Source organism: Heterocephalus glaber, unplaced genomic scaffold (assembly GCF_053883595.1).
Source record: "Heterocephalus glaber isolate CG9 unplaced genomic scaffold, H.glaber_assembly_v1.0 deba00001571, whole genome shotgun sequence".
Lineage (NCBI taxonomy): Eukaryota > Metazoa > Chordata > Mammalia > Rodentia > Bathyergidae > Heterocephalus > Heterocephalus glaber.
In genome coordinates, this window is record NW_028258356.1 from 11,281,474 (window position 1) to 11,307,832 (window position 26,359).

The 26,359-nt window shown below is 34.0% G+C and overlaps 1 protein-coding gene across 1 annotated transcript in view; it reads left to right on the forward strand.

Moving 5' to 3' along the window:
* Window positions 1–25,660, forward strand: part of LOC101699433 (otogelin-like protein) — a 147,924-nt gene extending 122,264 nt beyond the window's left edge. The window contains exons 51-56 of the mRNA XM_087192482.1: window positions 8,443–8,621; window positions 9,053–9,157; window positions 10,481–10,600; window positions 11,915–11,960; window positions 22,971–23,050; window positions 23,715–25,660. Of these exons, the coding sequence (XP_087048608.1) occupies window positions 8,443–8,621; window positions 9,053–9,157; window positions 10,481–10,600; window positions 11,915–11,960; window positions 22,971–23,050; window positions 23,715–23,915 (731 nt within the window). The 3' untranslated portion in view covers window positions 23,916–25,660. The remainder of the gene's footprint in view (window positions 1–8,442; window positions 8,622–9,052; window positions 9,158–10,480; window positions 10,601–11,914; window positions 11,961–22,970; window positions 23,051–23,714) is intronic.
* Window positions 25,661–26,359: the final 699 nt, after the last annotated feature.

Genomic DNA, 26,359 nt, shown 5'->3' on the forward strand with positions numbered 1-26,359 from the left:
TGAATTATTATTCAAATTATTCAAATGCACGTAAGATCCTCTTGCTATTAGCAATTTATAATATTCAACAATATATGACAAAAGGAAAGGTCTGGAACTCTTTGACTCCTGTCAGTTGGGGTGAAAGAGAATACCAGAAAAACCTTAAAGTTACAATCTTTTCACATTTAGTGTATTTTGTGAGCTAGATGGATTTAATTGTGGAGTACAACATGTTCAGTGTGAGCTATTTCTCTGTTTTGAATTAGCAGCACAATATTTCAGTTATGTTCACTAATATTTTAATTTTCTGTTTTTTATTTCTAGGATGTGACATGACTTTGTGTGAAACTACCATCCCAGCATGTACAAATAGTCAAAAATTGACTGTTGGTTATAGCCCTCTTTCTTGCTGTCCACAATACAAATGTGGTGAGTTAATCAGTTAGGAAAAGTGAGTGAGGTTCATTGTTCATTTAGACTAGTAGATTAGATTATCTTTCTCTGGTTCTTCAAAGAAATTATTTATATTTAAAAGATGGTACAGTTATTTTTTCTATATATTCCACTAACATGAAGATCTTTAAGTTAATTATCACTAAATTTAGGGAATTAAGCCAATATTATTTCAACTGTTTTGATTTTATTTTCTCACTCTGACCGATTTTCAAGTAAACTTGTTTCTGCAGAATGTGACCTGCTCAAATGCCCCAATATTTCAACATCAGGATGCAGAGGAGACCAATTCATGATTCAGATTCAACAAGAAGAACCTTGCTGTTTTTCTCCTTTCTGTGGTGAGTATTCTAGAGGAACTTTCAATGAAGAAGAGAGACAATGTAGTGCAGGTCTCTTATGTGTTGTGAATTCCATGGAATTGATGTTAATCACTATCCTGATGACACTTTATGGGAGTTAAACTGAGAAAGAACTGCAGAAGAGAAAGTACACCATTTAAAATGACTCTTGACAATTATTGCAAGTATCTTCCACCTTCCTCCATCTTCTATCTACCGATCTCTCTCTCTCTGAACATGATCATGATAATAAAATCAAGTTTGCTTTCTTTATTAAAGCAAATATATAGTGTTTTTTTGGCAGGTGGGGACTTACCATGGGCATTTTTTAAAGAATAAACTAGAGGAATGGACTATGCTAAGAAATTATAGGATGTCCTAAAAACTTCATCTTGTGTGTATCCTGTATGAGCTATGATGATCTTCGAAGAGAGAGCATCTGGGAAATGACTAGAACTAAATATCTTATCTGATGAACTGCGCATTGAAAAATAAAGAGTTCTCTATTTTCCAACTCTAATGAATAATCATATCAATGTTTGGTGGTTAACATAGGTTTCAGATGTACCTGTGAAAATCAGAATACATCTCTTTCAATCAGTTAAGATTCTTCAACTGAAAGTGGCAAAAGCTGATGGATTCTGGCTAAAGAAAGCAAAATTCATTATTGAATGAAGTAGTGGCTATTCACAGCTTCAAAATTAACCTCAACAGCCAAACTCAGAGAAGAGAAGCCAGCTGCTGTAGATGAAAGTCATTAATAACCGAGCCAGTTCCATCTGTTTTTTGGCCCCATGTCCCTCTATTTATGATTCAAATTAGAGTGAAAAGGATTCTGATTAGTCTAATGTAGGTTGTTCTTACATCGTGGCCTGTTGAGGTAGCTTTATTGACAGTGGCTTCATTGTGGTTGGAGCATTTTTCAAGATTATGCAGAGAATTATGAAAGTTTAGAGAGATGCTGAATGCCTCAAAAGAAGTACCTACAACATTGTTTATCCATAAATTGGAATAATCAAGAGTAGTCAGTTAAGGAAGCTTTAATAAATTAATCAGTGATTCTTTGATCTTAGTAAGAACAAATTATTCTAGAAATCTAAATGCTCTATATTTTTGCTTAGATGTTATTGTAAAGGTCACGGTGGATAAAGCAACATATTCAGGCACCATTATTGTTTTATGACTAAATATGCCTTATTTTCTGTTTCCAATTTTATGAAACATAATAGTTTTTGTTTTTATTTGATTTATGTATGGTAATCTGAGCTAGTAAGTGATTTGCTTTTGGTTCAGTGTGACTTTTGTCTTTTTGTTTCACCTTAGTTTGTGAATCTTGTACTGAACCTATTCCACTATGTATGGATGGGGAATTTCTCACAGTGGATCTTAATACCACACATTTCTGTTGTCCTCAGTATTACTGTGGTAAGCGTATTTTAACTAACTTAAAATATTTAGATGTGTCCAAAGTGACCAAAATATTTAGCTGTTTGAGAAGCTCAGTGCACTGTTGTATCAGACCCTTTTTCAGGTCTCTTTACTTGATGAGCTTTCCTAGCATTACTATGATTGTTGGACTATTTTAAGAGTTATGAGTCATTTGTTCTATCCTCACAAACATGTGGCAATTTTGTAGTGGGAGAAGCATCCTTGCGGAGCCGAGAGTCCATCTATTGCCTCAGAAATGGCCACAAATTAAATGCTGGTAATGAGATATGCCAATTACATCCAATTTATCTTCACCCGTGTGATTTCTCATTTTAGTGTGTGAACCAAATCTATGCCCTATACCATTGCTCAACTGTGCAGACGATATGAATCTTGTGAAGAAAAATGTATCTGGTCAATGTTGTCCAACATGGCGTTGTGGTAACTAATTTCATATTTTAACTATTTTCACATTTTATTGCAATAAAAGAATGTATTTTGATCAATGTAAATATGTTAATTTTTGCCTTTTAGAATGTAACTGTGGAAACCTTGTTGTACCAACTTGTGAAGTGGTAAGAACACATATTTTATTTAACTTTTCTTATTATTTTAATTGGTTTGTTCTTCCTCTATCTTTTTCATTTCTGAAGTCTTCAGGATTAATGGAATTATCCTCATTAAATTGTACTAAAGTAGATTAAAATAATATTGATCGCTATTACAGAATAGTCAACCGTTTATATTCCACTTGAGATAGGAAAGTATAATATTTTGTTTTTATAACCAGTGACTAAATCTATTAATCTTGTATCTACTGAAGGTCACTGGTCTTTAAATGAAACATAACACTGAAAAATATTATTTCAATATTGAAAGGTATTTCCAATGATTTTTTAGGAAAGTGTACTAGTATCACATATTTTGTAGGAGTATAAACATGTAACTGCTTGTATCTTTCTAAGTTATTTTTGAACAAGTAAACCTTATAGAAAGTTTAAAGATACAATTTTTTTAAATATTAAAGATAACTATTGTGCTACTCAATTAGCCATGTATCCTATGACTACACATCTTTATTGTCTTTAAATATTTACCATCATGATATATTTACAAGGAAAGATAATATCAGAAGACAAGTTTTTTCACAGATATTTTCATTTTCTTTTCCTTTTCAAATAATGTGTATTCTCAGAGAGCTCATTTAGACTCTCCAGATCAAAGCTTTGTTCTGGGGAATAAACAAGGAACTTTTTAATGTAAAAGAACTTCTCTTAGCATGCCACTGTTTATTTTAAAAAGCATAAATTCAGCATTAGCCTTAATGATAAAAGTTTTTGTCTATGATTTATAAAGATGTTAGAGATTTTAATAAAAATTCTTTCATTTGCTTCTGTGTGTGTATTATAAGCACAACCACGCAAGAATAGAATTGTGATGCTCTGTATTTCCCAGATCCTTATAGTTTACATAAAACATGCTTAGAATATTATCTCATTAAAATTTCACAAAGTAAATATTTTAGCTCATTTCCTAAGGAAGGAAGTTGAAATCTAAGATAATAGATAATAGAGATCTTCAGGACGCAAAGCAAAGATTGATTTTCTGCATAGGTGTGTGTGTTCCTTATCTTTTATTTTGTATTTAAAAAATTTTTTCCTTAACTTTCATTTTCCTTACAAAATGCAATCAAGACACAACTTGAAGCAATAACAAAAGCAAATATGAGCCTGCCTCATATGTGCAAGAACAAAAAGCAAATATAGCTTCTGCTTTTGACCTTACCTTTCTCTAGTTTTACCTCACTTTCCTCACCTGTAACATAAAGCCAAAACTAGTGTCTAATAATAGGAAATAAATCATATTTGTTGGTACCTGACATACAGAAAGCAATCAATAACTATTTACTATAATTATTCTGCATTATTACAAATAAATATATGCTCAGAATGTTAACTACAAGGTGGAGATCATCATAGGGACTTTCTAGAAATGGTGTCTATTGAGAAAAGCTTGGAAGGAAGTAATAGTCTAAGAATAATGGGTGAATGCATTTGAACTGTTCCCGTAGGAACAGGAGTACATGCACACACATAAGAGATAAGAGGCACAGGCTACAGAATAATGAACTCTCTCTTGTAGAAAGGACTGGAGGAGGAACAATAAGGGATGAAGATGTATCCAAATTGGTATATTTGGGGAGGTTTTTTAAAAGCACAGCTAAAGGATTTAGATTTGATTTTTTTATTCTTTCCAGTTATTCATTCAACCAATGTTGCCTGAAAAGCAAGTGTGTGCACTTGTAGGGCCAGAAACTTGAGAAAGCAGTCCTACCCTGAGGAACTGAGTGCAGATTTAATATGAAAGTGTTCTTCATAGAATGAAAATTATTATGAAATTAGTGTTTGAGGAAAGTGACATGGATATTCCTATGTGATGGCTGCATGCTTGTTTCAGTGTCTCTAAGGTGATATTCAGTTTATTCACATAGACAGCAAATATATTTCAACCTAAAGAATGTATTTTTTAAAAATAATAACATCAGTGAGGCATAATTCATTTGCCATGCAATTCAGCCTTTTATAATGGTACTGGGGATTGAACCAGGGCCTTTGCACCTGGTTTCATCTCTAGCCCTTTTATAATTTTTAACTTTGAGACAGGGTCTCACTAGATTTGCTTGTGCTGGGTTCAAACTTACTATCTTCCTTCCTCAGCCTTCCAGAATTCTGGAATTACAAGCATGTTCCACATGCCCAGCCAATCTGACCTTTAAAATATACAAATCAATGATTTTTAGCATATTCAAAGAATTGTACTACCATCAAAATCATAGACTTAGAACAATTTAATCACTCCAAAAACAAACCCTGTTCCTATTAGAAAACACTCCTTATTTCAACAAAAACTCCTCAGCCCTTAGAAATTAGTGCTCTGGTTTACTTTTTTGAATAGAGTTATAGATGCTGAATATTTCATAAAAATTGAATCATATAATATGTCGACTTGTGTATAGATTCTTTCTGTTAGCATAAGGTTTTCAAGGTTTATCTATGTTGTAACATGTATTATTGCTCCATTACCTTTTAACTGTTGAGTAATGCTCCACTGTATGGACATAGCTAGATGTTAGTTGAAAAAGGACACAAATGGTCAATAGCAGAGGAAAAGATATTTAACATCATTAGCCATCAGTTAAATGCAAACCTAAACTTCAGTGAGAGACTACTTCATATCCACTAACAACTCCAATTATAAAACACTTTGGCAAGGATATGGTGAAAGTGCAAGGCTCATACACTGCAGGTAGCAATGTAAAATGATGCAGCTGCTTTCCAAAACACTTTGGTAGTTGACTAAAGGATTAATCCAAGAGTTATCACATGGCCTATCAATTCCATTCCTAGGTATAGACACACAAGAAGGGAAATGGATATCCACACAGAAACTTGCACTCAAATGTTATAATAGCCCCAAACTAGAAACAACCTAAGTTAATTTGACTACCAAGTTTAAGGGACAGTGCTTACATGGGAGTAAAAAAATCATATTTGATGTTACATTCAGTATTGGTAGAATAAGCAATGAAGTGGACTAATCAGTTCCTGTAGGTGGATTCTGGTACTTATTACAATAAAAGCTTAACTAACTGTGTTGATAAAATCTCAAAACAAAGATGCACAGAAGGAAGGTATAGATTTAAATCTGAAGTCGAGAGGAAAGAGCATTGTAGCTTTAATTATGTAAAAACTCAGGTGGGTAAACAATGGAAAAGAGTACTAACTCAATTCTTGCTTATTTCATCTTTGGAGTAGTTTGTGTACTGGGAGAATTTGACTTATTATTATTAAAAACACTCCATTAGAACAATTTATTTCCAATCCCATTGGAATTGTCTATTGACTAAATCATAAAAATGCCAAATGAATTAATATTTATACTACAACATGTAAAGCACTATAGAAAGTAAGGTATTAGCTTACAGGGAAAAGTGCCTTTTATACAGTATGTTACTTTGGATTTATTTGAATGATTTGTGTCAAGAGTTAAATTCTTTTTTTTTTTTTTTTGGTACCGGGGATCAAACTCGAGTCCTTGTGCTTGCACAGCAGGTGGTGAAACCACTGAGCTAAATCCCCAGCCCCAAGAGTTAAATTCTTTTTATTACTGATGTGATATGAAAATTAAAGGTATCCAGGAAAAACTGATGTTTAAACTACAATTCTTAAAAATTTAGGGCTGTTGCTGCACTTGCTCAGTGGAATCTCTACCAAACTCAGCAGGGCAAAGTTTGAGCGTCTGTCATGATAACAATTTACTAGCAGCTGAAGGTTATACTGTGTGTTCTGTGTGCCAATTTCATTCTAAACTCTTTATGTACATTGGCCTATCTATTTTTCTCAATAATCTTAAGTGGTAGACAGTATTATTATCTCTGTTTTATAGTGAGGTGCAGATTGAATTAAGTAATGTACCCTACTTCACACAAACAGTGAAGAGCAGTGCCAAAACTGGGCACAATGTAATCCTGTTCTTGGCTCTGTGCTATTCACCACTGTACCAGACCTTTCTCCTGCTCTATGTGGCATCATAGCCTTGATCAGAAATAGACATCAGATCCTGGGGCCACCGCTATAGAGCAAACCAAGATTTCCACTGAATGAAGTTCCCAAGAGTTGCAAGCATTCTTTTATTTCCAGTTTCCCTAAAAGCTCTGAGTCTAGGAATATCATTTTTCAGTTAAGACAGATTAGATAAAGAACATTTATTCATCTCTCATTTAATAGATAAGAAAAATTAAAGTTTAAAGAGATTGAGTGACCCATAATTTTTTATGGTGGAATTTTTTCCCCTGGAGTTACTAATTGGTGAATGTTGATTAACCAAGACTATTCACTAAAATATTTGTTAAGGACCTTCTTAACATATGTCTAGGTAAGGAACATATTAGATATTACAATATGTATTTTTTACAATTACCATAATAAGCTATATGATGTCATATAATAATAATTTCTTTCTAACAGGGAGAATTTACTACAGTAGACCAAAACTTTCAGAGTGACTGTGGATGTGTACAGTATCTTTGTGGTAATTATTTTTTTAAAAACCCTTTTAAATGATAAAATATATTGGTATCTGTTATTCACTATTAATAAATTCAGAATGGTTTTGAAGGATATAAATATTAAGCCAATCATCAATATTTGAGTAAAAATATACTACTTTTTAAAATAATATCTCAAGATGTTCTGAGAAATTTAATAATGGGAAAGAAAAATGAAAAGTTTTAGAGGTTGAACAGAATTTTAAAATTGATGTAAGAGTTCTTTTTAATGTCTATATTTAGTTTTAAAAATGTATAATATGTATAAGTATGAGGGCTTGTCTATTTTTTATTATTATTGACATTAACATTGTAAATCATAAATACAAGTGATTTTTCCATGAAATAATGACCCTTCATATTAAGTATTAGTTAGGTTAACAAAGAGTCAAACTTTTGTTTAATGACTTGAAAATTTGATATTTTCTATGAGAGAAGGTTCAAGTTCAGTGTTGGAGAGGCATGAAGCTTCTAATTTCATTGCTATCCTAGCCTACTTTAGATGCTACTGGTAAAGATATTATAGTGCATTAAGTTAGATCTCTCTGTGAACAATGAAATTTTTTTTTGGTACCAGGGGTCGAACTCAGGACCTTGTGCTTGCAAGACAGGCACAGTGCCACTGAGCTAAATCCCCGGCCCCATGAACAATGATTTTATATGACTACTTTGCAACACTAAAAACTTAAATTACTCCTCTAAAAATGATAATGAAAGTGATGAAATGTTACAAATCTTGTCACAAAGAGGCCTACTTCAATTGAGTTAGACTTTGGGTTAATCCTCTTTGACTTTCAACCTTGGTCAGTTCCAACCCAATGAGGGAGCAGCAAGTATTTTGCCTATTCCTGAGATTGCCTCTCTCTGGAACTTACTATAAAATATAGTTTTTGGAGGAAGTTAAAACAACTGATTTTACAGATAAATTTTATTACATGCTAAGGGATAAATGTGCGGCATTCATTACTAAGTAAACATTTGGGTTATTACCAATAAGTAAAATAAAACCCTTATTTGATTTCAAAACACTGGGACATCACAATGAAAACATAGGTTTATGTATAAGTTTCATTGACTGAAAGATATTAAACTCAATATTGTGTTTTCTTGTTGACATTTTTCTATTTTTAGAGAAGGATGATGTGTGTGTATTTCAAGAAGTATCAGTGTTGAATCTTGGACAATCTGTGATAAAGTATTTGGAAGGGGACTTTTGTTATACAATAGAGTGTTTGGAAGAAAAAGATAATCATACAGGGTTTCACACTTTGAATTTCACAATGGTGAATTGTTCAAAAACTTGTGATGTTGTAAGTATTCCTTATGTTCCAGTGAGAGTTAATCAGTCTATATTTGGCAGCTACTAATTTGGACTAGTAAATACTTCCTAAGATAAAAATACGAACTTGAATAGTTCTTCAGTCTATTATTTTATATTTGTTTATTGTATATTTCCACTTTCTTAGGACAACCTTGAACTTTAGGACTTTATTATTTATAATTTGACAGCTTGCTTGAGGTTGTTACACCTGCTTTATGAATCTTTTTGTTAACATCTATTACATTTCTATTATGGCCATATGATCTAATTGTTATTTGAAGCTCCTTAAATTCAATCTTAGAAATGCTCACCGCTGTTCAGAGAGAATGTATAGTTATGTAGGAAAACATCTCCAGAACTAATTCATTAAAATATTGATATTGTTTTGTGGCCAACTTAATGTACTGTCATTACATGCAGAACCAGGTATACACTCCAGCTCCAAGTGATTACGATTGTTGTGGTACCTGTAGAAATGTATCCTGCAAATTTCATATGGAAAATGGAACCTCAGTTATATATGCGGTATGATTCCTTTGTTTCCTAAAAGGTGTTCTTTGGAGAGTTGGTGTTGGTGCTACTTTCTAAGGAAGACAATCTTGGTTTAGTAAACTTGAAAAAGATCACACAACCATGCAGATCTAAACACGTCTGCACATACATTAAATATATTCATAACAGTACAGTTACAACGTACAACACACATTAAAGCGTTTGATAATTTCTGTTATGAAGAACACATTTGTACGGTTTCCCAAAGTAATTTTAGCATAGATATTCACATTTTTTCCCAAATGGGAGAAATGGGTTGTGGAAAAATCTTTATTTTTAGTTATTACAAAAGAACAGGAAACTCAATATTTCTATGGAACTGTGAACTTTTGATTTTGGATAAATTCGATATTACTATTTCTTGAATTTGAACGTTTTACCTTCTTTGATATTTAAATTTATAGATCATTTCCAGCTGAGGCCCATGAATGAACCTGAGGCTGTTCATAAATTGAGATAGAATCTAGAGAAAAGAAAAAAGGGAGGTTCATTAACATTTCTTACCTGTTCACAGAGAATCTTCAAGCCAGAATTTGACTATATTTTTAAAATGTAGGTTTTAAAATCAAACTATAGATCAATCACAGCCAAATAATTATGTAATAATTATTATGTAACAATTATTTAGGCTAACTTTATTTCTAAATAGAAATTCTGAAGTCAGGAATGAAAAAAAGTTATTATAAACATTTATTAAAGGAATAAGACTAGATTTTTAAATAACTATAAGGTGTACAGGATTAGAATCATGTAGCTCAGCAGCACAGTGCCTGCCTGGCAAGTGTGAGGTCCTGAGTTTGATCCCCAGTACAATAAAAAAAATTTGAATCACTAGTCAATAACCACTATTACCCAAATATTTAAAAAATTTTTTGGTAGTAGGGGAGTAGAAAGAAGGATAAACAAATCTCAAAAAAGGAGGCATGAAAGTGATATGATTTGTTGTTTTATAATTAATGAGGAAATGTTAGAGTAAGACCTTTGACATGTCATCAAATTAGATAATTAATTTTGTAGTAGAAAGAAGGACCTGTTTTCCCCTTTCCTCTATTGCTTCATTTCACGTTTATATCTCAGCTCTATCATGGAACCAAATGCATGCATTAAACACACACCATATGTATGTACGTATTTTCAGTTTTAATAAATTTGGGGAGTCTTTTTCTGACGGAACATTTATGTCACAAGAAGCTTTCTTCATCTTGATTTGAACTGATTCAGTAGGAAACAAAATAGTCTACTTAAGAAGCAGCAGATTTTATCATACCAAACAGTAACTTTTGTTTTTATTTTTAGGAGGGGAGTACCTGGCACTATAACTGCACCACATATGAATGTGTTAACACTGAGGAAGGGGCTATGGTTCTGAACTATAGCATGGTCTGTCCCCCTTTTAATGAGACTGAATGCAAAATGGTTTGTACTTTGTCTTATCTAAGAAAATTCTGTATTGACTTTTATTTTAAAAATACACTTTATATATTTTACAGGGTCACATTTAAATTATAGTTCCTTTATCTTGGTGAAAGTTTTATTTTCTTGCATAAGTAAAAGCTCTGTAGTATTTTCTTAGTTTACTATTTTGAGTTCTAGATGATGTTCCAAATATGATTGTTTCTTTGTGGACATCTTGTTATCTTTAGGATTTTATGCACTGATGTAAAAATTATTTTAAAAATTCTTGGGTCAGCAAGCCTAGACCCCCTTTTGAAATTGATTAATGAGCTAATTAGTTGAGTTAGGCCAATTTTTTTCCCTTGGGCGAGTTTTTAATGTGCGTTTCCTGATGTGACATTTGCCTTTGTTTCTCTGAGCACTAAGTTCTCATTGGAGAACTTAGTATAATGTTAGATTTTTCTCTCCCAGTTCTCTGAACTCTCAGAACAGAGTCTATTGGGAGAGTAGATTTTTAAAAGTGACACAACATTTATTTTAAAAGGTTCGCAGTTTTAATTATTTAGCCAAGGATAATCCCTAAAGAAAAATGATCTTTGATCACTTGTGTAGAGAAATAGCGTAGTGTCACTGATCCCCACCCCCAAGATGTACCCTTTGAATGATGTTAGCTAGCTAGCTATAACTTGTTCTAGTCATGGAATTTAAGTGCTGGAAAGAAACCTGGGCATCATCTTACTCCCCAATCATTTTATGGAATAAATTATTTGTTCATTTGAATTGCAGTCAGCAAGTGATGGAAAGCAATTAGTAATTACTGTCCAAATTCTAAAAGCTAATCAATAAAATTTTATCAATTTAGCCTTAGATGAGAGGCATCTAGTGATATTGAATGCTTTTGAATCCTTTTATTAAGGAAAAATTTATGCTATTTCAACATTTAATTATGTTCAGAAACTCAGTCTAACAGAGTAATTTAGATGATTCTGAGGAGTTGAGAATTTTGACTTCTATTAAAAATAGCTCTTATATTTTGTCTTGGGGAAAATATTTTGGACCTCTAACATGATTTTTTAAGTAACATGATCTTTTTTGTACTTTTGCATATTATTAATGTAGAGAGAATTCAATCTTAAGCAGAATATCAGCTCTTAAGAAAATTTTATTAGATGATGAGGAAAATTTTATTAGAAATGGTTAAAGTCCAATCTTTTTCCTATAAAGCCTTTGTGATATTGGATAAGGATATTGGAAAAATTAGGTTTTTATTTCTATTGTGAGAGGAAATGACTGGACACTAAATTTCTTAACTTTATTTCTTTTCTCTTTTCCTAGAATGAAGGGATTGTAAAGCTTTATAATGAAGGCTGCTGCAAGATCTGTAAGTGAGGGCACATTAAATGAAATAACTTCATAAGTTAGATGTGATTGCTCATGGTAATTATGGTTTTCTTTTAAGATCCCATTTCTGTGATGCAAAGGGAAATATATTTTATAAAGCACATTATTTAAGTGTTTTTGTGCTGTATGGTTGATAACTTTGTGATTTATTCTTTGTCTTCTGTAGTGTACATAAAATACTTTTAATTTAGATAAATTTTAATTTCATTATTAGAAATTTACTGTGGCATTTCTCAGTAGCTATTAGGTAGGATTTTAATAGATTTTATGTTTATAAGTGTACTAATGTCAAAAATCTTGGGACATCCTGAACTACTTAAAGCTGAGGTTATGGTGACAATGACAGTGAACATCCAATAAGGACATACAGGTTTTTTTTTTTTTTTTTGGTACCGGGGATAGAACTCGGGTCCTTGCGCTTGCGAGGCAGGCAGCAGAACCACTAAGCTAAATCCCCGGTCCCTAAGGACATATAGATTACAATGCTTTCCAAACTATTTTGAGCAAGTCTATGATTCTGTACTTTTGAAAAATACTATTTTAGTGAATTGCGTTTAAGTCCTAAATGTAAAAGTTCTCATGGTAATTTTGATAGTTAAAGCTGTGTGCATATATTTTATAGTTTGGAATTATAAATTTTATTGCATAGTGATTTTTAAATAATTTTAAAGACTGAAATAGAATAGAGGCATATTTATATAACTAATTTTATTTTTTAAAAATCTGCTTGAATTTTTTGCAATATAAAAATAGGAGTTTTTGGAAAATTGGCATAGACAATAATTTAAACATTAGAGATGCTTTTAGGAAAAAGGGCATAACATTTTTCAGGTTAATAATGCATAATATAGGCCTGGGTTTTTAGATTAAAAATTGTCATATTCACAAATGAGATTTTTGATCTGCTCGAAGAGTTAGATTCTCTCTTTAATATGTGAGAATAGTTTTATCAATTTAGAACTGTCTATTCTTATTGAATAGAATATTAAAATATATTTGTTTATTTGTTTGTTTTCTGGTACTGGGAATTGATACAGTGTATTAAAATAATGATACAACATAATTATGATATCTATATACCCTTGAACCGATAACAGCTTCTAAATCAGGGCATCTCCAAAGTTTGCTGTAAATATTTATTCCTCATAAATCCAATAAAATATGTCCTGAAAGTACCCTGGTGTTCACTGTAGAGTGGTTAGGTAATTTGTCTAAGTCAAAGCTCTTGTGACTGGTGATTCTGGGCTATAATGACATGATATGTGAAAAGCCAAATTAAACACATGTGTATACTAAAAACAAAGAAAACGGATCAGTATAACATAGCTTGATATCTAATTTGTCATTGTATTAATTTCTAGGGCAGCTGAAACAAAGTACTGTAAGTGAGTAGCTTAAGGAAATTTCTTGTTACAGATCTGGAGGCTAGAAATCCAGAGCAAAGATGTTGGCAGCTGGTTTACAATTAAAGCTATAGATGGTTGTATGTTCATATGGTGTTCTTCCTGTATGTGCGGCTGCCTTTAAATGTTCCCCTTTTATAAGGACAGCAGTCATATTGGATTAGAGCCCATATAATGATGTCATTTTCACTTGATTACCTCTGTAAAGACCTTGTTTCCAAATAAAGTCAAATTCTAATTTTCCAAAGTACATAAATACAAGTAATTTTGGAGAGTACAATTCAACTGATAAGAGTTACATTGCTTTGGTTTTATGGATACATAGTATAATATCACTTATGCATTTTAATTACTGGTGATCTTAGATGTATACTAGTTAAAATGTCTATGATCATTACAAATAAACAAATTTTCATTCATATCTTTACAAATGTAAACTAATGTGTATCAAATAATCATTGTATCACAAACTAAAAGAGTGAAATTTAACTCTAGAATCTAAAGAAGTCTATAGGTTTTTTATTAATTATATTGGTACATGTAAGGCATACAATATAATGACATTCATCATTGGAAATTTGCACCTTTACATAATCTCTCTTGGTTCTTATTTTTTCCCCATTCCCCTGCCCTCCCTTCAACCCCTCCAACCCTCCCTATCTACAAAGACTTTGTTTCCATTTTTTCTTTCTCTCATATTAATTCCATTCCCTTCTTTCTTTTCCTATACCCCTCCCATTTCCCCTTCCCCTTTGGCCCTTTTCTTCCTATTTCACATTATCTATTATACCTTTTAGTCCTTATTTACACTTTCAGTTTCTCACACTAGAGAAACTATTCAATATTTACACATGTGTGTTCTATTTCACTTAAGAGTATAGCTTCAGCGTGCATCCATTTAGCTATAAATGTATCTAATTTCTCATTCTTTATGGCTGACTAATACTCCATTTTATAAAAAACCCACATTTTCTTTATCCAGTCTTCAGTTGATGGGCAATTGGGTTGTTTCCAAGTTTTAGCTATCACGAATTGTGCTGCTATGAACATGGGTGCACATATATCACTGTGGTATGATTCTTTTAATTCTTTGGGGAAGATCCCCAGCAGGGAAATAGCTGGGTCAAATGGGACTTCCAGTCCTAGTTCTTTGAGGTATCTCCATACTGATTTCCACAGTGGTTGCACCAGTCTACACTCCCACCAGCAGTGGAGTAGGGTTCCTCTTTCCCCACAGCCCTGCCAGCATTTGTTATTGGTTGATTTCATGATGGAAGTCACTCTTTCTGGCGTGAGGTGGATTCTCAGTGTTGTTTTCATTTGTATCTCTCAATTGACCAGTGATGTTGAACATTTTTCATATGTTTATTGCTATTTCTATTTCTTTGTCTGAGAAATGTCTGTTCATTTCAGATGCCCATTTTCGGATTGGGTCTTTAAATTTGGGAGGTCTGATTTTTTGTAAGTTCTTTATGTATTCTAGATAGTAGACCTTTGTCTGAGGGACAGCTGGTGAAAATTTTTTCCCATATTGTGGGTTGTCTCTTCACACTGTTGATGGTTTCTATTGTTGTGTGGAAACTTTTTAGTAAGAAGAGATCCCACTTATTGACTGTTTGTGCTAGTTCACGGCCACTGAAGTTTTGTTCATAAAATCTTTTCCTACACCAGTGTCTTCAAGAGTCCTTCCTAACCTCTCTTCCAGCCAGTTTAATGTTTCTGTTTTAATATTTAGATCTTTAATCCATTTTGATTTTAGTTTAGTTCATGGTGAGAGAGATAGGTCTGGTTTTAATCTTTGGCAAGTTGAAGCCCAATTTTTCCAGCACCATTTATTAAAGAGACTATCTTTCCTCCAGCGAGGGTGTTTGGCTCCTTTGTCAAAGATGAGGTGGCTGAGTGTGTGTGGAGTTGTTTGTGCATCTTCGAATCTGTTTCACTGGTCCTCAGGTCTGTTTCTTTGCTTATACCATGCTGTTTTTATCACAGTAGCATTGTATCAAGTTGGGGATTGTGATACCCCCTACCTTATCTTTATTGCCTAGTATTGCTTCAGCTATTCTAGGTCTCTTCTTGTTCCAAATGAATTTTTGGATTGTTTTCTCCAAGCCTGTGAAGTATGCTGCTGGGATTTCAATTGGGATTCCACTGAATCTATAGAGCAGTTTTGGAAGTATGGCCATTTCATTATGTTAATTCTTCCTGCACAGGAACAGGGGATGTCTTTCCATTGTCTGGTATCATCTTCAATCTCTTTTTTCAGAGTGCTATAGTTTTCAGAGTAGAGGTCTTTGATTTTTTTTTTTGTTAGGTTGATTCCTAGGTGTTTCAATTTTTTGAATGCTACTGTAAAAGGAATTGATTGCCCCATTTCTCTCTCAGTGAGTCTGTTTTTTGTGTACAGAAAAGCTATTGATTTTTGTGTGTTGACCTTGTATCCAGCTACTTTACTGAATTTGGTTACTAAGTCTAGAAGACTTTTGGTAGAGTTCTTTGGGTCTTCTATGTAGAGTATCATGGCACCGGTAAATAATGACAATTTGACTTCTTCACTTCCTGTCTTTATTGCTTTTATTTCTTTCTCTTGTCCAATTGCTGTGGCTAATGTTTCCAAACTATATTGAACAAGAGTGTTGATAGTGGACATCCTTGTCTTGTTCCTGATTTTAGTGTGAAGGATTTCAGTTTCTGACCATTTAGTATGATATTGGCTGTTGGTTTTTCATAGATGGCTTTTATCAGATTGAGGTAGAGACCGTCTATTCCAATTTTTTGCAGGGTTTTTATCATAAATGCATGTTGGATTTTGTCAAATGCCTTTTCTGCATCTATGGAGATGATCATATGTTTTTGTCCTTGGCTCTATTGATATAGTGTATTACACTGATTGATTTGCGTATGTTGAACCATCCCTGCATCTTTGGGGTGAATCCCACTTGGTCAGGGTGTATGATCTTCTTAATGATCTTCTGCATACTATTTTCCAGTATCTTATTAAGGATTTTTGCATCTATGTTCATTGGTGAGATTGGCCTATAGTTCTCTTTTTTGATTGGGTCTTTCTCTGCTTTGGGGATCAAGGTGATGCTTGCTTCCAGGAATGAATTTGGGAGTATTGCTTCCCTTTCAATTTCATTGAAGAGTTGAAACAGGAGTGGCAGTAGTTTGTCTCTAAATGTCTTGTAAAATTCAGCAGTGAAGCCATCAGGACTCGGGCTTTTCTTAGTTGGTAAGTTTTTAATTGCATTTTTAATTTCATTGATTGATATTGGGTTGTTTAGAATTTTTAGGTCTTCTTCATTCAACTTTGGTAATTCATATGTATCTAAGAATCTGTCCATTTCTTCTGTGTTTTTCTTCTTATTTGCATGTAGGTTCTGGAAGTAGGTATTGATAATCCTCTGGATTTCTGCTGGGTCTATTGTAATTTCATCCTTTTCATTTCTAATTGCATGGATTTGGGCTATTTCTTTCCTTTTTCTGATAAGGTTGGCAAGGAGTTTATCAATTTTGTTTATTCTTTCCAAGAACCAACTCTTGGCTTCATTGATTTTCTGTATCATTCTCTTAGTGTCCATTGCATTGATTTTTGCTCTGATCTTTATAATTTCCTCCATTGTATGAGCTTTGGGTTTGTCCTGCTCTTCTTTTTCTAGAAGCTTGATGTTCAGCATCAGGTTGTTTAATTGGGCTCCCCGTTTTCCTAATATGTGTATTCACTGCTATGAATTTCCCTTGTAAGCCTGCTTTCATTGTGTCCCATAGATTCCAATATGTTGTATTCTCATTGTTATTTAATTGAAGGAATTTTCTGTTTTCTTCTTTAATTTCATCTGTGACTCATTGGTTATTCAGAAGTGTGTTGTTCAATTTCCATGTGATTATTAAATTTTTGCAGTTTCTTTTGCTATTAATCTCCAATTTCATTGCACTATGGTCTGATAATATACAGGGGATAACTTCAATTCCTTTGCGCTTACCTAAATATGTTCTATGAGCGAGTATGTGGTCTATTTTGGAGAATGACCTATGTGCAGCTAAGAAGACTGTGTATTCTGATTTTGTGGGGGTGAAACACTCTGTAAACATCTGTTAAGTCCATTTGTTCAAGAGTTTGCATTCTAGTATTTCATTGCTTGTTTTTTGTCTCATGAATCTATCTATTTTTTTTGGTACCAGGGATCGAACCCGGGTCCTTCCGCTTGTGAGGCAGGCAGCGGAAACACTGAGCTAAATCACCAGCCCCAAATCCATCTATTTGTGACAGTGGGGTATTGAGGTCCCCCGCTACTATTGTATTAGTGCTTATATGGTTTTTCATGTCTGCTAGTATTTGTTTTATATAGTTTGGCGCACTAGTGTTTAGTGCATATATATTAATGATTGTCATCTCTTCCTCTTGGGTTGTTCCCTTTACAAGGATGTGGTGTCCTTCTTTGTCTCTCTTAATCAGTGTGGGTTTGAAATCCACTTGATCTGCCAAGAGGATAGCTACTCCTGCTTTTTTTCAGGTTCCTGTTGCATGGAGTATTGTTTTCCACCCTTTAAGTCTATGAGTTTCTTATTGAATTAAGTGTGTTTCTTGTACACAGTATATTGTTGGATCTTGCTTCTTGACCCATTCTGCCAGTCTATTTCTTTTGATTGGTGAATTGATTAACATTGATGGTTATAACTGATATGTATTGACTTATCCTTGTCATGACTTTTTCTTTTTGTTGGATTCTCCCCCTTTGCATTTAATGTCTTGCGCCCAATGGATTCATTCTGCTGGGCTTCCTGGAGTTGTCATCCTCCTTGTCTTTTCCTAGGATATTGTTTAAAAATTTTTGGAGTGCTTGTTTGGTATTTGTGAAGTTCTTAAAGTGCTCTTTGTCATGAAAGTATCTTATTTCTCCATCCATTTTGAAAGATAGTTTTTCAGGGTACATCAATCTGGGTTGGAGGTTGTTTTCCTTTAGAGCTTGAAATACATCGCTCCTTGCTCTTCTTGCCTTGATGGTTTGTGTTGAGAAGTCTGCTGTGATTCTGATGGGCTTTCTTTTGTATGTGATTTGTTTCTTTTCTCTAACTGCTTGTAGAATTTTGTTCTTCTGTTGGGTTTCTGGAATCTTAACTATTATATGCCTATATGTAGATTTTTTTTTTAATCAGGGCTGGAGTCCTATTTGCCTCACTTATCTCTATGTCAAATTCTTTTCCCCTGCTTGGGAAGTTTTCTACTGTCACTTCTGTGAACAGGTTTTTTTTTTTTTTATGTCATCTGCACTCTCTCCTGTTTCTTCTTTGACTCCAATCAGTCTTATGTTATTCTTCTTTGCATTGTCTAGCAGCTGCTGGATTGATTTCTTGTGTTCCCTTACAATTTTGAAGCAATTTTTCTTTTCCTGGTCACTAATTGCAATCTTATGTTCTATATCTGAAATTCTGTCCTCGCATTGGCTCATTCTGAGGCATAGACTTTCAATGGAGTTTTTAATCTTCTGGAAATCTGCATCTGTTTTATGGATTTCATTTGTTTCCTATGTTGGGATTCCATCATATTCCTCAGCTCCTCTATTTTTTTTTCTGTGTCAGCTCTAGATTTATTAATCATGTCTTGTATGATGGGTATAATCTCTGCTGTTATCTGAGAAATTATTTCTGATTTCATTTTTTCCAGGTCTCCTTTAGTTGGCGGTTCAGGGAGTCCAGGTGGCTGAGTATCAGATTTTTCCAACTTGTTGCCCTTTGGGGTTCCCTTAGGTGATCATGAAGTCTGGTTTTGGGACTTATTTACGTGTCTTCTCATTTCAACAGATGCAGGCTGTTGTGTCTTTATTGAGGTGACTTTTTTTGTTCACCCAGTGGTCTTGAATTCTCAGCAGGCAATGGAGCAGCCTTTACTGTGCTGCTCACCAGTACACCAATTTCTTGGTTCAGAGTGGTAGCCTTCTAGATCCCTGAGCTGGCCTGTTGTCTGGGCAGGCTTCTGGCTGGGGCCTGAGCACACTTGGGATGGTATCTAGGCATGCCTCTTGCTGGGGCCTCTATGTAGCTATTACCTTTGGTTGGGGGCTCTTTACCCCAGTTTCTGTTGTCTGCACAGGCTTTGGCTAGGGTCTCCTCACACTTATCAGTGGTATCGGGGTGAGCCTCTGGGTGTTGCTTGTGTGCCTGTACAGCTCTTCTCAGTCCCTGACTCTGGGTGATGGTATCTTGAGCCTCTGGCTGAACCCTGTGTGCCTGAGCATATGCCTTCTGGGCGGGCCTTTGGCTTGGGTGCGTGTGGCCAAGCCTCTGGTGTCGAGGTGGAGCCCCGCCTGGGATCCACCCACAGCCACTCTGGTCCTAGCTACACAGGTGCTCCCTGGGATCTGCTTGCACTTAAGGATGAAGTGGTGGGCCTTTGGTGGGAGCCCACATGCAGGTGCAGCTCCTCTCTGGGCAGGCTCCTGGCCTGGGGGTGTGTGCCTGAACCTCTGGGGTCTGGTGGAGCCCTGGCTGGGATCCTCCGGCAGCCTCACTGGTCTGGGCCACACAGCTGCTCCCCGGGATGTGCAAGCACTCACCCCGATGGAATGGTGGGCCTCTGGCCTATAGTTGTTGTTGTTGTTGTTTTTGTTTTTTCCCTTACCAGGGGATAGAACTCAGGACCTTGCACCTGCCAGGTAGGTGCAATGCCACTGGGCTACATCCCTGGCCCTTTTAGTTTATAGTTTTATAATATCACTTTTTTTCTCTTTCTGCTTCCTCTGAGTCTAGTGTGAGATGCAAGCACATGTGTGAGAGTCAGGTTGCATATTAAAAGTCTGGGTTTTAAAACCCCATGTTAGTCATTAGACAAGTGAGTGCAGTTAGGTTATGTGAGAGCAGACAGGGGAAGATCTGTGTAACTAGTCTGATGAACCACCATTTATTCTTGTCACACAATGACACTCTTAAGACTTGTAGGCAGTGCCACAGTAATCCTCACAGCAATTCTGGGAGGGAGGTAGGGCTTCCTGCACAGATGAGGAGGTGAAGAGTCTTAAGAAATTTATCTCATTAGTCAATAATAGATTTATGCTTGTCAGTTTCCTGACCCCAGGATCTTGAAATTCTTCCAAATTTTGGAAGCTGCAGAACAATCAATCCATCTGACAAGCAAAGATGTGAAGTCATTTCTGCTTTGATGTTAGGGAGTCATTTTCTGCGGTCTGGGACATGAAGCTGTTGGAGAGATTGTGGGGGTTGGATACTATCACAGGCGCTGTACACAGTATGTTGCAATTAAGTTTCTGAGAGATGAATAGGAAATGCCTCTTGGTAAAAGAAATTCACCTAAGAATAAATGAATGCTGTCCAATTTTTATTCTGGGAATGAACTGATTTATCATACAGATTTTGTTTGATGCCTACATATCCCAGATATCCCTGTAGGTACTGGGAGTGTAACAGTGAATGAAGTAATATATACATGCATAGTGCTTACTATCAAGAAAAGGGAAAGAATGACATAAATATATACTGATGTGTTAGGTAGTGATAAGAAGTATAAAGAAAAATAGCACCAAATAAAAGAGATGGAGAGTGATATTAGCTGGGTTGCTAATTTAAGTGTGGGCTTAGAGACCATCTCTGTGATGAGGAGTCATTTGAGTGGAGTCTCACTGTCCTGGAGGAGCCATCTAGGCAGTGAGAAGAGTTCAAAGTAGAAGACATCACAAAGTGTGGCTATAGCACAGGGCATGAGGGAGGGAAAGTGATAGAAAAGAGAGGTCCAGCCTTACAGGTCATTGTAGAGTCTTGACTATTTTTTCTTCTTGGCCTTGCATAGAAATAGATGGGCTAATGAGGTAATTAATTATTGGATGAAAGCACCATAAGGCACAAAACAGCCTGTGCTCCACAGATCGCACTCTTTATGGGCCATGCTAAAGTAGAGCAATCATAGAAAAGAGGACAAACCAGCCTAGGAGACTGAGGAGGAGCCAAGTGAACTATGGAATACAGAGTGGTGGACTGGATCAAATGCTGCTGAGAAGTCACACAGGATGAAAACTGAGATGTGACCTTGGATTTAACAATTGGAGGTCATATTTCAAGTATCTTAGCTACCAATCTCCTTTTCAAACAGAGTAACAACCTGTATCCACTTCACATGTTAAGATTTCATATAAGCATTTATTTTAAATAAGTATTACCTGACTAATTTGAAAATTGGAAACATAATTCCACCCTTTTGTAAACAAGGCAACTCAACAGAATGATTCAATGACTTTCCTAATGTGAAAAACCAAGTTAGTAGCAGAATGAGTTAAGGACCTGATTTTTTGGATTCTGACTTAGCAAGTACATCCACTATCATACAATGTAAAATATGTTTTCTTAGTTGTGTTATCAAGTGATAATCTTTCACGCACAGATGCATATTTCTGTATTGTAAATGATTACAAAGAGTTTTCATTTGAAATCATAAAAGGGGATTGCAGGACCATAAAATCAAGTATAATTATCCATATGTTTCAATATGGTTGATAAATATTGCAATTGCATTTTTTCATTATGTTATATTAATATATAGTGTGATCATATGACTTTAAAAATCTTGATTTTTATTTTTTGTTAGTATACGTTTCCAATACATAATAATTACAGCATCTTGGGAAATTGGTATATATACATATCACATCTTGATCATTTTTACTCCTCCTTCTCCTCTATCTTCTCCTTTCTATTCTGGATCCTCTTCTCATCTCCAAAGTCTACTTCTGTGTTTCATATCTCTTTTTTTTCTGTATTTTGCCCTTTAAATTATTTATATTTTGAGGGGCGTAGGTTTAGCTCAGTGACCCTGCGACTATCTGGGAAACACAAGGTCCTGAGTTTGATTCTCAGTACACCCCCCAAAAGTCACTAAATTATTATTATTATTATTATTATTATTATTATTAGGTACTGGGGATTGAACTCAGGACCTTGCACTTGTGAGGCAGGAAGTGGAACCACTGAGCTAAATCCCTCGCCCAAAATTATTTATATTTTGAGTTTCTCATATTGGAGAAACTATGTGACATTTTACATTTTATATCTTTTTTTTTTCACTTAGCATTATGGTCTCAAGATCCATTCATTTTCCTGCAAATAGCTCGACTTTATCCTTCTTTACGGCTGAGTAGTACTTCATTGTAGAACTATTCCATATTTTTGTTTTAAAACTGATGTCCATATGTACTTATACATTAATTATTTTATATAGTATTATATATTTTCTTATACATACTGTTTCATTCAAAAGATTATTTTATATGCACATGTGCACCACACACAGATTAATGTTAGCATTATTACATGAATGAAATAGTCTTGGCTTATGATAATGATAATTATTCTATGACAATAAGAAAAAGTGCAAATTAATAAGTTTAAGCTACGAACTGTAAGAATCTATTTAGAAGATAATGAATATTGTTTATAAAATATATAGGAATAGAGTATTAAATATATTTTAATACTGGGTTATATTTATATATATCAGCTTTCAAATTTAAATATATTCACATTTATAATCAAGGAACAAATTTAGCTGTGTCTTTCAATGAGTAAAACATTCTATATTTTTTTAGGCAAAAGAGAAGAAAGACTATGCCAGAAGGTGATCATTAAATCAATTATAAGGAAACAGGACTGTGTAAGCCAAAGCTCTGTAAGTGGAAAAATATCATTTGTTACATGAAAAGCATGTGTCTTTCCAGATGTATATGCCACCAACACATAGTGCTAACAAATTTATATGCCAACATACAGTATTTAACTTTGAGAATACTCTCACATTATAATATTATAATATTCTGTTTCTGAAGAAGTATGAATTATTCTAAGCATAAATAATAAACTGTCCTTAATGATAATTGCAATCAGAGAGATGGAAATTAAATCTAAACATAATGACTACCTGTTTTCTTAACTATGCAGTTTCACTCAACATGAACAGTGCTAGTTAAGGCTTTGCCCCCTTTACTATGACTAGTATAATTGTGTAGTCTACTTAAACCATGACATAACACAGAAGGCAATAGAATTGTTAGATTTTGGTTAATATATTCAATGTATTTGCTTAGTTATGTTTGTGCATTTCATATTTTGAGCTATATCAGCATTTTTATGTTGAACATCAACACAGTACATCCCTTTGATTTAGGTGAATTAAAATGCAATGTAGTAGTTTCCACAGTCTTTTAACATGCCATGCAGAAAATTGAGGATGAGGGTGATAAGTAAAATAGTCTTCCTTTCATCTGACTTGCTAGTGGAATCAAATAATATTCTTTCTTTAAAATTTTAAGACATTTTTTATTCTTCCCTTACAGATAAATGTTGCCTCTTGCGATGGAAAATGCCCATCAGCTACCATATATAATATCAATGTTGAAAGTCACCTAAGATTCTGCAAGTGCTGTCGTGAAAATGGAGTACAAAACTTAACTGTCCCTCTGTATTGCTCTGGAAATGGCACTGAAATTATGTACACTCTCCAGGAACCTATAGATTGCACATGCCAGTGGAATTAACTTGTCAAACTCCAAGAGCTCTGACAGTATCATTATGTCAAATACATTGAACCTTTGTCACTATTATTTAGGCAGTTGGGCAGTGTATGCTATTTAATAATGTGTTTTTAGATAACTGGAATATAACAGTTTTACAGTTGGCATAAAACATATAGCCTTTGGTGGCAAATTAGATTCATTGCTTTGTTTTAGAGAAGCAAATGATTTTAAGTTGTTCAGCTGTAATATTGGTAGAATTGCAACATGGTACAAAACTGGAACTATTTTTTATCAAAAAGACTATTTTGTGAAATTCCTTAAATTTTCCTGACTGCTTATTTTTTGATTTCCAAAGTCTGCCATTGCTGTCCAAATTAAGGTATTCTTTAATATCTGCTACTTAGTTGATAAATATGATCAGTTAAAATTTGGTAGCTTGGGCCAGGGATTTAGCTCAGGGGCTCCACGCCTGCCTGGCAAACAAACACAAAGTCCTGAGTTTGATTACTGGTACAAAAAAAAAAAAAATGAAGAAAAGAAAAGAAAAGAAAGAAAAAAAATTGGCAGCTCGATAGCCATTGAGGTTTGTGTTTAGAAACATGATAGAGCTATAAAATTTTAGATTACTTAGAACTCGAGTGGATGGGTTGCTTCTGCACATTACTCTCATTTTGTGGGTTTAACAATAACTCGGGAAACAGACTGATTTGGACTAATTCACCCATTGTAACAACAGAAGAGATTATGGTGGCAGACTTAAGTTCTAGATCTGTTTTATTCTAGTCTTAGTTGTTTTATTTTGAGTAGTAAAGTGTCTATTATAGAATCATTCATTCTTAGTTTGCATCAGATAGAATTAAAAATTTGAAGTTGAAGGTGTTTTTAAAAATACCAAATACACGTAAATAGTTATCCCAATAATAGGAAGCAGGGAAATACAGCCTCAGTTGGTAAATTTAGGAGGCAGATCTTGAATATTTATTTTTATACCTTTAAAACTGCTGTTAAATATGTTATTACTGTTTAACATTGAAGTAGCTACTTGCTATCTCATGACACCTGATTTTTAAGACGTATTAGCAAACATTGAAGTCAAGAGCTACTTTGGTATCAATGTTGCTTTATCAATAAAGAGTGAAGTAAAACTATCTGAATGTATTAATAATTTTATAATGGGATACTGCAGTTTTTAAATACAGTAGCTTACTGATATTTGGAAGTAATGTGTATTAAGATCTTTGCAAACTCCCAAATTAATTTTCATTTTGAGTAACTAGTTATTAAAATTTATTCTTCAATAAAGAGAGAATGCTATAATTAGAGCAGTTGTAAATATAAAAAATTTCAACAATAGTCCCGAGGTTGACCCCCGATACCAAAAAAAAAAGTTCAACATTGATAATAAAACATTCAAATAACATCAAAAAACAAATGCTTGAGTCCTAAGAAGCTAGGTGACCTGATTTTCCATACTAGTGCTTTTACATTAAAATCACACTTCCCAGAAATATTGCAACCTACTAGTATTTTGGACCTCCAGGGTTACTTATGTGTACTGTACAGAAAATGATTTATCTTGTTTGTGTTTAACGTGTATTTCCTATATAAGTAAATATATGAATATCTTTGATTCTTGTTAACACATACACTGAATTAAATATTTTTGTTTAAATAAAACATTAACATTTTGCTTAAGAGAAAACATTATGTACCTCAAATATAGTATAAATGTTGTATACTGTCATCCATTTTTATTTCTACTTTGTGAAATATTTGTTGTTAAATTAAAATATTAAATGATCTTTAATTCTATTTGTAGAGAAAGTGGAAACATTCTCCTGGAACTTCATAAAAGCCTAGCAAATATAACAAATATGTATTGAGGTCCTGCCATGTACCTATCACTATTCTAAACTCTGGAGACACAGGCAAAACAAAACAGACATAGTTCTTGTTCTCATACAACTTGCATTCTAGGAAGAAAGCAGACTTTAATGAGTCATGCATTATAATCTCAAAGTGGGGATGGCCATTCTATCCTGACTCAATGTCTAGAAGCCCACAGAAAAAGATTAATAAGTTTAGCCAAAAAAAAAAAAAAAAAACTGGAAGGAAATTCTACATGGGGGAAAAAAGTCAAAAGGAAAATGTGAAGAAGCTAAAGATATATCACTGATACATGATATATCACAGATGAAAACTAATCTTTCTATATATAATAAGCTCCCCAAAATGAAAAAAAATTACAAAAAGAAAAATAGGCCATGTACTGACTGCCCAAAGAAAAGCAAGTAATATGAGTAAATTCTTCAATAAAACAACATGATAACGACAAAAATTGGCCGTAAAAGTACTTAACTTTTAATCTGCAATGAAATACAATTTCTCTTTTACTAGCGAATATTCAGAAGTTTAATGATATTTTTATTTTTCAAGGGAAGATAGGCACTCTTGCATATCATTGG